At 44.6% G+C, this 12,770-nt stretch overlaps 1 protein-coding gene across 4 annotated transcripts in view; it reads right to left on the reverse strand.

The window, feature by feature from the left end:
- Positions 1-3,280: 3,280 nt before the first annotated feature.
- TENM4 (teneurin transmembrane protein 4) overlaps positions 3,281-12,770 on the reverse strand; it is a 448,178-nt gene continuing 438,688 nt past the window's right edge. For all 4 annotated transcript variants that reach the window (XM_077842124.1, XM_077842106.1, XM_077842098.1 and 1 more), the window contains 2 exons: positions 12,300-12,442; positions 3,281-4,039 (listed from right to left, as the gene is read on the reverse strand). In XM_077842124.1, coding sequence (XP_077698250.1) covers positions 3,281-4,039; positions 12,300-12,442 — 902 coding nt within the window. The remainder of the gene's footprint in view (positions 4,040-12,299; positions 12,443-12,770) is intronic.

Genomic DNA, 12,770 nt, shown 5'->3' on the forward strand with positions numbered 1-12,770 from the left:
ATTTTTTAACATTCCCCTTACCCTGGAGGTTGAACTCCACAGAAAAACACTGGGCTCTTGTAGACAAGACCCTTATGGCAGGACAAGGGGAATCTTATGGTGTCAGGATAGTAAATAGCCTTTCAAGTTTTCACCTCCAGTAAGATGAGTGGGAGACATCCCAAACTTCTCTTAAATCTACTGCTCTGCTATTAATAGTGCTGCAGACACAAGTAGTCAACTGTCTCCTTGATCGATTGGTTAGGTTTTGTCTTCGTTAGTGCTAGAGAAACATCATTCTGTTGAAGGAGCTATTTAATAGTCAGGAGAGAAGAGATTCAAAATAATGACTCCTCCATTTCCTGGGCTGTGCACAGACTCCAACTACAGGACACTAATGGACTTTAATGGGAAGTCGAGCAGTTTTAGACCCATCACATTGCTTGAGAACAAAGAGTAAATCTAATTTGCACTGATTTTTGCCATGATGTGGATTTGGATTGCTCTCGGCTACAGGCAGATTTGTGAGACTCATGAAAAATGGGAGACCTACCCGGATTCATTACTTGTGTAATAACCTGAAGACTCTGGGTAAGGCTATAAAGGTACCATCTCAGTCCAGCAAGGTTTCCATTGGGAGTGTTTCATACTTGAATTTCCTTTCCTCTACTCCATGTAAATGTAGCCGATTTACCATCGTAAAAATCCCCATTACATTTTTAACAAACCGATGAGAATGGATACATGAGGCTTCCCTCTCTTTTCTGCTACACTTTGACAGAGTAGCGTTAAAAGGAAGAGGTGGTGTACGGAACAGAGTATTGAGCGGTTTTATAACACACTAGGCTTGAAGATGGGCAGCTCGTTCATTTTCAGCCAGCATTTGCTCTGCTCTGTTTCAGAACCTCCCAGAAAGTGAAGCCACTCCGACAGAACTGGTGCTGATTTTCAAGACTTACCACTACTTGCTATTTACTCCTGCCAATGTATTTCTCCATAAAGGATGCTTGCCAGTTCAGTCCTGGCCAACGCTCTTCCTGCTCTGCAAGGTGAAGTTCAAAGAATAACACTGAGTTACTGTATCAAAAACACTCCCTTTCCTGAAAGCCAGGAGGAATTATGAAAGCAGCAGGATGGTAGGTAAGCATCAGAGATGTGTGAACCTCACATGGATCTGTGTTTGGGTTCAGTTAAGGTCAGAATCTAAAACTCTCAATGTGCCTCTCACTGGGTCTGTAACATTAGGTTAAAAATTTTAGGAATAACAGGCTCTCTTGGGGGATTTCCTTCACTTCCATCTGGCAAAAGCATGAGAACAGCCAGGAGGGGGCCATAAGGACAGAGACAGACAAGTTCTGGATCTACAGGGAAGCTGTGATAGAACTGTGGCCACCACAATTTTCTCTATCCATGGAGTTTGTGCCCACTGAGTCCTTTCCAGCCTTCTTGCTATCCGGTAACTGAGTAGACCCGGGGATACCGTCTTGGCACAAGGCAGTGATGCTGGTGGTGGGGTCTGCTGAGCTTGGTGGGTGCAGTGGAAGAGGGCGTGATTTTAGGGGACTATAGAACACCATGCTCCAAGGGCTGGCTGTGAAACCTCTCTTGTTGTGGTGTTTTGGCATGGCTCAATCTGTCTCTGGTTAGAACCTGGAAGCCAAAACTGAAGATGAAAAGATGTTAAAAATTTCAGACCATGTAAGAGGTTCTGAGCTGCTCTCTGACAGCCAGTGAACGTTCAGGGGTGTGTGTGGGTGAACACTGACTCTGTCAGAGCCAGGTCATCCATAGGTCTGGATGGCATCACACCTGCGTTTCTCTGACTGCAGCAATGCCCCGTATCGGTAGAGAATTTTCTCAGGAAGAAGCTCAGCTCAGTCTCCTTGTTCACTTGAATCACCAGGACTCTTGCACATACCACAGCACGGGGCTTATGTGAGTACAAATTACATTACCATGTCGAGCAACTTTGTCAGCAGTTTCTTGTAAACTATTTGGGCCCCTCTCTAGTGGGCATTTCTATTCAAACGCCTCCTTGTTCGCTGTTAACCCTCACTGGGCTACTCATATAATTTGAGCTTTTTGGTGTCCCAATGGGGCGAAAGGGGGAAGGAACAGTTAGAGGGTTGGTTCTAATATTTCCCCTCCTGCTGCTTATTAAACGTTTTAAATTCCCTGCTGCCAGAGTCCCAGAGAGGCATGTTTGCCACAGTCATAAATGATTTAGTTTGAATGAAAGCCAGTTTCCAGGCTAATAAAGACAGCAAGAATTCCCCAAAAGCAAGAATTCTGGAGTATGGATTTGCTGCACTCTTCAATGGTACGTCAGTGGGAGACTATCCTACTACTTACAGACTCAAATTAGCTTCCTAAAATGAAGTTGCTTTATTGGACACAGCCCAGTGGACTGCTGAACACACAACCTGGTGTACTGAAATACTATGTATTTAATGAGGTTGTGTTTACAACTTCGGTGCATTCAACCCACCTAGAGAACAGCTCTAGGCACGAGAGAGGATATTTTCCAATAGAGTGGGAGGATCTTTTTTGGCCTTTACTGGCTTTTTAAACTAAAAACAGGATTTGCGCATGGACCAAAAAAGAAAGAGAAAAAAAATCTACTATCATAATGAAAAAGACTGTTTTTTTTAATTCCAGTTCAGGAAGGAAGAGAATCATCTTGCAAGTTAATATATCCAGCTCCTTTTGCCTCTATAATCTACTTCTGTGCAGCAGGAGCCCAAGAAACACTTTCTGTCCCAAGTGAAAGCTGAAAACTCCTTGTAAGTTCTCTTTTGAGGCACACGATTCAGACAGTCACTTTGAGAGATTTGGAATCATTGTCATCTTCCGTTTCCAGCGTGCCCAGCGTTTCTGAGCTGTTATTCGGGTCGAAGGCTATCTGTCCCTGTCCCAAATAAGAAAGGATTAGGATGAAACAAGTTAGCACAGACACCCATTTCTCACTTCACACCAAGTAACCCATGGATGTACGTTTACAACTCCCCACTTTAAATTCCTCACAAAAGGGAAAAAAGGACAAAGAGACAGTAAATTTCACTGTGATCACACTACGGCAAAATATACCTTCTGTTCATTGCAAAAAACATGTGAAGGCCAAATTTAAAATAAAAAAAAAAGAATGTTGCATGAGTTACAGTGCAACCATATTCTTTCTCTCTTTATTTTCCTCCCCCAGCCAGGTTCAGTTTAGAAAAAGGATTGAGTACAACACAGTCAGGTAAGTGGCCACAAAAGAGTAGCTGTCTTTGGCAAGAAGTCACCGCATTGACCCTCTCTGTCACCTTCTGCCCATTTCGCTCTGTCTCATAAAATGGATGTTGTTGGCGCTGTCTGAGAGTTCTGGGTATTGCTCCACTGAGATCACAAAGTAGCCATCATAGCCCTGCACCCGGCCTGTGTTTAGCACTTGCTGCTTCTCCCCTTCTGTCCACGAGCGAATGCCCTCCTCCCCATCCTGCAGTCTTTGCTGCTCCCTGGCCCAGGCCTGGGCTATGGCGCGCTGCCTGGCCAGCTCCAGCACGCGGGCTTTCTCCTCGTCCAAGGTGGTCCCATAACGGGTGTTTAGACACAGTGCGCCATGCTGGAGCTGGATGTCTGTGTAACGTCTAGTCCTTCCACTGAGCACTGTGTTGATCTGGGACACTGTAACGTTCACGCCGTTCTCCAGGGTTCTCCGCCCGCCACTGAGGCCCAGTATGGACAAGTCGCTTTCTGACGGCCCTTGCTTAACGAAATAATGTGTGTCCACTCCCTCTATGGTGAAGTGCAAGTTCTCCAGGTAGTGGGCGTTGTTCAGAATAGCTGCGATCCGGCGTCCATCCTCGTTGGCCAGACTGATGATGTCAGTGGCCACACGCCCATCCTTCATGGCAAACTTGACCCCTTTGCCAAAGACAGATCCTCCCGAGGCAAAGTTCTTGTTCTCCTTGAGCTGCCGGCACCCGGCGATACTGGAACTGTAGATCTGTTCAAAGCGCTCTAGGGTGACGAAGGCTTTCAGCTGTTTCTGCACTTCACACTGCACTCCCAAGATTGACTGGGAAGGGAGAGAAGGAGAGAGAGAGAGACGCAAATTAGAAAGAGACGCCGGGGGACTGAAAGGTATCGCTAGCACATTGGAGAGCAGAGAAATAACATGACATGATCCAATGAGAAGAGCCAAATGGTTCTGCTTCCTCTAGCTACTTCTTAACGTTGGTCTGAAAAATAAAGTCTTTCTTTTTAATGAAACAACTGATTGAGATTCCTGTGCTTGCAGGCTATTCTCCCTAACTGCCATCATGCCAAGACACCGAACTGAATGTAACATCATCCCTCTGACAGAGTGGAACACTGGGGTGGAGAGGGACCCAGCACGGAGGGGAGATTAGGGTTTAGTGGTGACAGTGAGAGACAGTTGCATTCTACCTCACTCCTTCTGTGACCTTGGGAAAATTAATTGCTCATGCGTCAGTTTTCCTCATCTGTAAATCAGAAATGATTCATAGCTGATTACCGGGAATTTTCTAGTGATTAATATTTGTAAAAAGCTTTGAGAAAAGGTGTTCAATAACCTCAAAGTATTTAAATAGTAGCAGTTTCCTTCTGTTTTAACCTGCTTTTGATTCCACCCTGCATCATCCTCCAAGGCTGCACATCACAGTGTGATCCTCACTCTGGCCAAAACACTCTTTTCCAGAGCCCCTCAATGCCACTTGAAGCATTGGCCAAAATGGATCATTCAACAGTCAAGTGAGGTGCTAACGCTCCCCTCCACTCACTGCTACAGTGCTCCCAGTCTTCCTGTGGGATCAGGTCCTCAGCTATTAAGACTCAATCTTGAAGCTCAATTTTTACAGAGGGAAAGCTCCCATTGACATCAATGGGAGCTCTGCCTGAGTAAGAACTGCATAGGGACCACAGCCTTTGATCACCTGTAGACAGTTTTAATGCAAAGTGACTTTTGCTGTTAGCATATAAAGGAGCAAATGCTCTGAATGATTCAGCAGCTTATCATTACCGAAAAACGTCTGTAGAAACATACTCATCCATTGACGGGAGTACCGTCTTCTTTCCTACTCCTGTCCAGGAACAATTATCTGCTCAAATTTCACAAAAGTGAGACGATGCCGTAACAAAAGTCTCCTGTCTTGGCCAAGGGCTTAATTCACTAAGGTAACGACAGCCAGCATTAAAAATAGGTTACAGACGAAAGGGGGCCACCCTCACTTTTTTTTAAAGTGAATTTAATAGCTGTGAAAGGTGCTGGTTTAACAGCCTGGAAACTAACACTCCTGTTTTCCTTAATATGCCTTAGCCCTTTCCTGGCGAGACCCTTTTTTAGGGGTGACAGAGGACAATTCAGACTCCATGGTTAGTCCAACTTTGGCGTCTTGGCTGAGTCAATGCTAATTTACATGGGGCTGTTATGAGCTCTATTTTGCTGTTACATATTCGATTTATAATATTCTAGCAATGAGAGGCTGAACTGCTACAGGACCGTCCAGTGAAGGATCTCCAAGCTTTTTACAACAATGAATGCGGTTAGCCTTGTGATGCCCAAGAGGGTATATTAGCAGCCCCATTTTAGCTATGAAGAAAGCGAGGCACAGACGATTAAGTGACCTGCCAAATGTGTCACTAGAAGTTTGTGGGAGGCCCTGTGAGGCTAAATTCTGCACTGACCTATCGCCTGTGCGAGGCACCTGAAAGCAGTGGGGTTGTAGGCGAACTCCATTAGGACACAACGTGACCAATGATAAAGAGGCACAAAAACAACCCTTTCTCCAACATGACACTACAGATGTAAATGCTATAAACTCCCAGAGGGCCTGATCCTGAGTGGCATGGAACATCTGAATCTCCTAGTGACTGCTCTGTTATGAGGGTGTTGTGTTATAACAAAAAAAACCTCAGATTCTGGATGCTGCTCAGGAGGACTGACGAGAGACACATGCTGAGCCTGCTCCCATTGAAGTCAAAGGAGATTTTGCCACTGACGTCAACTGCGACACAAGCAGGTCCAGTAATGAGCAAATCTGACATGGCTTGAATGGGCCATGGAAAAGTTGGCTGGATAAGCTTGTCCTATAGCTTTGGTCTGGAGAAAGAGATTCTGTGGGGAGGTTCTAGCTTGCCCTCCTTTTCTCAGGCTTGTCACAGAGCAATAAAAGCTACTCCTGTGTCCTGAGCTATTTCAGCTGCCATCCCTGTCATGATTAGGGAGGGAAGAGGGACAAGAATAGTAAATCCCACTATTGCTAAACCCCTTTTGGGACTCAGACCAAAAGCTTAAGCTCCCTTTGAATTCTGGGCAAAACTGCATGGAGTTTTATAGGGTGGGACCTGGTTTGCCTGTTCTTCAGTGTGTACCCCAGAATTTAAGGTGACGAAGGGCTTTCTAGACCAGCCTTCCCCATGCAGGGCTGGTCCAGTCCTCTTATATATAGTGCACGGTCTGGTCTGTTTCTCAACAGCCAGGTGACGGGCCTCCCTCGCGAGACTACAGCGCAGCCTACTGCATGTCACTGAGAGGAAGGGTGCTGGTCTTGATGTCCAGCCACAACATGACCTTTACAGATGCAGCCCCACATGAGATTCCCCTTCACTGGCCATGCCATTTAATTCTGGGCAAACCATGAAGGGTGCCATACTGACAAAGTGCTCGTGCCCTTCAGAATCAGGATGCCCTGGAGAATTTGCATAGCTGCATTTTTTCCCTTCTCCATTCCTCAGCTGCTCTTATTACCAGCTGGCATAGTACTGGGTCCCTTATTAATCAACTCCGAGGTTCTGCTGACACTACAAGACACAGCTGAAATGTAACTTTGCCCCATCCTGCCGTAGCAGAGCAGGGCATGTATTCTTTGACTCGGGGAATACTCAGGCAGATGGCTAAGTTAAGGTACAGATAGACTAAATGTCCTAGTTTTTTGTCACCAACTCAGGCCATTAAATACTAGATTTAAAATCTGTGTTTAGCCTCCTTTGTGTTTCATGGCACCATATTAAAACATATGACTTTTCCTTGACTTAGTAATACATCGCATTTGTGCGGCTCACAACATGACAGAATACTTCACTGACTCATATGGCCAACATCATTCAAAAATAAAAAACAAAACCCAAAATACACCTGGACATAATATCTAGACTGAGGTTTAGTGGGAGTCCCCAGGATATAACAGCACTAGCGCTTAGCACCTGTCACCCAGAGATCACAGTGTTCCACAGCACCTCAAACATCTGGCTTGTTTTGTCTGTCTTGTCTATTTCTAGCAAGGACCGTCTCTTCCTTTAGCTTTAGAAAGCACCTCACTGCAGGAGTAATTTCAATCAACAATAAGGAGGTGCAGAGAAATGAAGGGACTTCCCCAAGGTCCCACAATGCGTCGGTGGCAGAGCCAGGAATACAAACCAGGTCTCCTGACTACCTATCCTGTGCCCTAACCACTGGATGCTGCTTATAGCTATAATTATTCTAGGCAAGTAAATTGAGGGGTTGCTTCTGAGCAACACAAGGCACTTGTGCTGGCTCCCAGAGGGGCTTAGCTATGGTGCTGGTCTACCATTCCCAACTTTCGCTACCCAGGGACACAAATCTGCAAACTAAGGTCTTCCACATGGTACTGCAATGCATCATCACTCATAATTAAAAATGTCTCGGTTATCTTGAAACTGAGTCCTATAATATGGGAGGACTTTGAAAACTGCTTAATTTTAAGATCTGATGACCTTGAGTGTATCCCTTTAATAACAGAGTGTATTCTTTTTTTTATTTAAATAATCTTCATATATATATATATATATAAACCTCAGCCTGTATGCTACCCTGTGAAAAGAAAAGGGGGAATGCAAACAGATTATGCAGAGTTCAAAGAGACAGCGTATCCCTGCCTTTGAAATACTCAAATCATTTCTGTTTCATCTGACAACCCATTTTAATGAACTAGCAAGGAAGAGAAACATAAAATTACCATCTGAGCTGAAGATGGCACAGAGCAGAGCTCTCTAAAAATGCTGTAGCTTTTGGCAACTGTAACCCAGAGGTACAGTATAAAAACAGCATTAAAGCAGAAGGGAGTTGTGGTGGGACTTATTGGTTATTTTATTTTAATATTTGTCACTATACACAACTGACATCTCTAATCTGGGTTTGTTTTTCCTTAAGATCTTTTTTAATCAGATGCCCTTAAGTGACATTTTACTTTATCTAGTAATGACCCATTGGAGAGAAGAGACTGACCTTCATTGTTTGTTTGCTGCTGTACAAGCTCAAGAGAATAGTACATTACAGTGATCTTGGAATAGCTGCTTGTATTTTGCCTGCAGTTCTTGAGGATTTAAAATATCACAGCTAGCTTCTATCATCTCTTGTTTTTAAATAGTGCTTTACCCTGTGATACCTAGAGCTTTCATATCCCATCATAAATAGCCAAGATGTGAAAGAAATTTGAACCTGTTTCCTTGTTTCTACTTGTACCAATATACCGTGGGTGTATATTTCCCTTACTAAAATATGGGCTTATTGTTGACTTGGTGAGTCTAGGCTATGACTAAGGAAACTTTATGGAGTGACAGTAGCATTGTAGACTCAGGCAGGTATATTATGGGAGCTCAAGAACTGGGGAGAGCCACTGAGACCTCAGTTTGAGTCTAGTACCCCAAGTAAAACATCTTTGCATTAGCTACACCAGAGACTTGCCTCCTCTATGCCCCCTGACAACACTGGAGAGGGGTGAAAGTGGCCACTGTGTAAGTAAAGGAGCTCAGTTAGAAGCCCACAAGAAAGAAATTGTGACCAAAAGAGAGCTTAGCTTGGCTTTATTACACAAAATGACCCAGTCACAGGGTAGCAACTGAGTTTACTTTGTGCTATGACTGCAACTGTAGTGATCCACTGAAAGAGAGGAGTGTCAATAAAAAAGCTATACAATAAAGGGGCTTAATCTGTTTAGTTTATCTAAGAGAAGATATACAGGTGACTCTATCATGCTCTCCAAGTACCTACATGGGGTAGAGATTTCTGATAGTAGAGAATTCATTCATCTACCAGAGAAAGGTATAATGAGATCCAATGGTTGACAGGTGACACTAGAAAAATTAAGATTAGAGAGAAGGCACAAATTTTACCAATGAGGGTACTTAACCACAGGAACAACTTATCTAGGGACCTGGTGGATTCTCCATCACTGGCAATCTGTAAGTCAGGACTTCATGTTTTTCTGAAAGATATGCTATACGTCAAGCAAAAGTTACGGGCCCAATGCAGGGATTCTTGAGTGTAATTTGTTGGCCTACGCTACGCAAGAGATCAGATGAGATGATCTATCATTTGTGTTTCATCTTACAACCCATTTTAATGACCTACCAAGGAAGAGAAACAGAAAATTACCATCTGAGTTGAAGATGGCAGAGAGTAGAGCTATGGTTCTTTCTTATCTTAAAAATCTACTGATCTGATTTTTTGAAGGTGTTTGTTTTGATAATTTCAAAATGTTTCATTACAACTTTGACCTTTAATTTTTTAACCTGTTTTTTTTTTAGTATAAATTAATTAAAATAACCAAGAAAAAATAAACAATGAAAGAAATTACCTATAAGAGTTTCAAAACCTTTTTTTTCAATTCCCCCCCCCCCCCGCCCCCCGCAATTGGGAGAGTTGTCAAACTTGACCCTTCCCCATGAACAGGCTTGGTTTTGACACACTGGCATTTTCCAAGGAAAAACACGTTTTGTCAGAAAATTCCTGACCAGGTCTCTGTTTTAGTTGCCGAGCTTTCGGCACTAAGTTTGTGGCCTTTAAGCTTAAGTCATTAAATCCAATTAAAACAGACATAGTGAGTGGAATCTCCCATCGCCCGCGTGGGGGAGGGAAGCATTACAATCCCCACTTTGTAGATGAAAGAAACTGTTGCACGAAAGGTCAACTTATACACCTTCATGGTAGGCACAGAGGGCTCACTTGGGGTGGAACTGGTGTGGCTTCAGTGTGGAGGAGAGACAGGGACAGGATGCAGTGAGTTTGTACAGGGACTGTGCACCTGCACTGCAAAGCCCAGCTTCATTTGGGTGCCCTCTGTGACCACATGGAGGAGGATGGAGCAATGGCAGGCCAGGACCGAGGATCTGTCACTATGTCAACCCCCTCGTCCTCCCCCATCTCCTCTAGGCAGAAGTGTTAGGGGCACAGGGGCTGCAGTCGGCTCTGCGGGATCTGAGAGCACTGCAGCACCACCCTACAGAGATTCCCAGCATTCAGCCTGGGCACTGGGGAGAGGATTTCGCCCCACGTGACACCGCACAGAACCCAGAGCTCCTAAATTCCAGCCCTGTGCATGAACTACAAGGCTGTTGCCGTTTTTAACCCCCGACAGAGAAAAATAAGGTGGTTCTTGTTGGGAAAAAAAGGGTTGGCTCCATTTTAAAACTGACGGGATGAGCAGAATTCACTCCTAATCAATCAGATTTGCAAGGCAGAAAGAGTAAAGCCTTGTGAGGGTGTGGAGGATCCTCCCCTTCGGAAGTTACTTTAGAATACACAACAGCCTATTTCATTCCACAGCCAAAACAATCCAGATCAGCCTCTGCCTCCTTCAGTGTGCAGACGAAAACCAATAGCTGAGCTGGGCTACCCTTCCCCTGCAGCCAACGGTGCAGACAACAAGCCGCAGGTATCAGAGCCCCAGAGCTCATGAGACTGAGAGCAGTATAGTTAATGAAATGATGACTGATTCCAGCCCTCCCTCCCCCGCAAACAGAGCTGTACGACCGCCCGCAATTACTCGGTAATTCAACAAGACGAAAGGGGAAAAGAAGCAAAATTGGATTCAGGTGCTGCAGCTCTGCAATATGCCAGAGGTCACAATGCATCCCCTGCTGGCCAATAACGCTGAACTTGTTCAACAAACCATTTAGTGGCAGCCTCACAGGCAGAAAGCGCAGCACAAGAGAGTACTGGATTTTAAATGTCACTCTGGAGCTGCAGGGGGATAACTAAGCTAAGCTGAACCTAGCGCAAGGTTTATGGCATGCTGGATATTTCCAAGCTGGGGGATGCTCAAACTCAGCATTAGGTCTCCAACCTCCCATCCCTGCAAGGCAAATACAGCCCAACATTATGTGAAGTGTTACCTGCCTGGTTCTTCTCCTCAACCTTCTCAGATAAGGGAACTGATTCTGATCTGTTAGACCATTACAGTGATGTGAATCAGAAATCACTGCAGTGGCAGCGTGGACTAACTCCGAATTTACATTGATGTAACTCAGGGAAGTATCTGGCCCACTGAGATCTGGGATCCAAGCAGGGCTGGCTCTAAGTTTTTTGCCACCCCAAAAATAAGGGTGGCCTGCTTGCTTTGCTGGTGCCTAGAGCCAGTCCTGGATACAAAGAGTTAGAGAAAGGAAAGATCTGTTACCCAATCTAGTTGATACCATTGGAGCTAATGCAGAGTTGTTTGCAACAGTGTATTTTCACATGCCTTGCCCAGACTAGTTTTAAATGAGCCCAGCAATGGGACTCCACCACACACCTTGGAAGGCCATTGCACAGTTTAACCAGTCTAACTTGCAGGAAGTTTGTCCTATGCACTGGAGAGTGCTGTCTCTGAGTTTATGCTGGGAAGAGAGCAGTACACAAGACGCTTGGGTTTTAAGTGACTTTTGTTTTCAAGGTGCTAATCTCGTTTTGTACATGCAGTATTGGTCGCCAAAAATGAACTACAAACATCCTGATTTAGGCCTGAATCAGCGTACAGTGATTTGGTACAAAATCAAGCCAAGTAAAATTTAAGCTGTCAGTAACAGCCTTCTTATGGAGAAAGCTTTTACACTGTGGGGTAGTCTCCTAAGGGAAGTAATGGGAGTTTGTTTGCTTTTAAAACCAAACTGGACAAAGCACTAGAAAATATATTCTAGAAAACAATTCTGTCTTGGGGCATGGGTGGATGATCCAACAGGTGTTTTCTATCAGCTCTGATTCCTTGGTTTAGGGAGCTAGCAAGTGATCTGTGGTAACATCACATGTTTAAAGAAAGAAAAACAGTGCAGACCAGTTTTGTTCAGCAGTCACCAGCAAGTATCACAGAAAGGACCCACGGGTGATAAAAAACTTCAGATGGGATTACTTAGTCACATTTCATTACTGAAGTGGGAAGGGACAGCAGCTACTCGGAGGCTGACTTTCACTCCGGTGACCCTGAGCATCTGCAATAGCAGATTGATTGTAATTTCTAAAGTGAATACTGCACCTGGATCCCGTGGTGACATGTGCCAGGCCAGTGCCTAAAACAGACAGACTACGTGGTCACATGGCTCACCTTGCTATTGTCCCACTCTTGGGTTTTCATCTGCGTGTGGATAAGCTCATATGATGGCTCCATTGCATCCGTATCTGGCTTGGGATATCCCGGGATAACATTGTGTAGTTGGAAACCAAAGGTAAGCAGCCAGCTGTTGACATCTGGGATGTGAGAGAAGCATAAGTAGGATTACCTTTTATTGTTCTTTGTACTGCAGTTGAGCCTAAAAGTCCCCGCCACTGACCTGGACCCCATTGTGCGAGGCAATGTACAAACCTGGGACAAGATGACAGCCCTGGCCCCAAAGAGCTTACTACATTTCATGTATATGAGTAACCCCAGCAGAAATGATTCTTTAAAGTATCACATTCCAAAATTGTGGAGGATGAAGGAAATAACCACAAAAAACAAACAGCATCCAGTCCAAGTCCTCCACTTTTCCACACAGCTGAAATATACATTTTGTTAAAACTGTCAAAGGCCAAAGCA

Source organism: Eretmochelys imbricata, chromosome 1 (assembly GCF_965152235.1).
Source record: "Eretmochelys imbricata isolate rEreImb1 chromosome 1, rEreImb1.hap1, whole genome shotgun sequence".
Classification (NCBI taxonomy): Eukaryota; Metazoa; Chordata; order Testudines; family Cheloniidae; genus Eretmochelys; species Eretmochelys imbricata.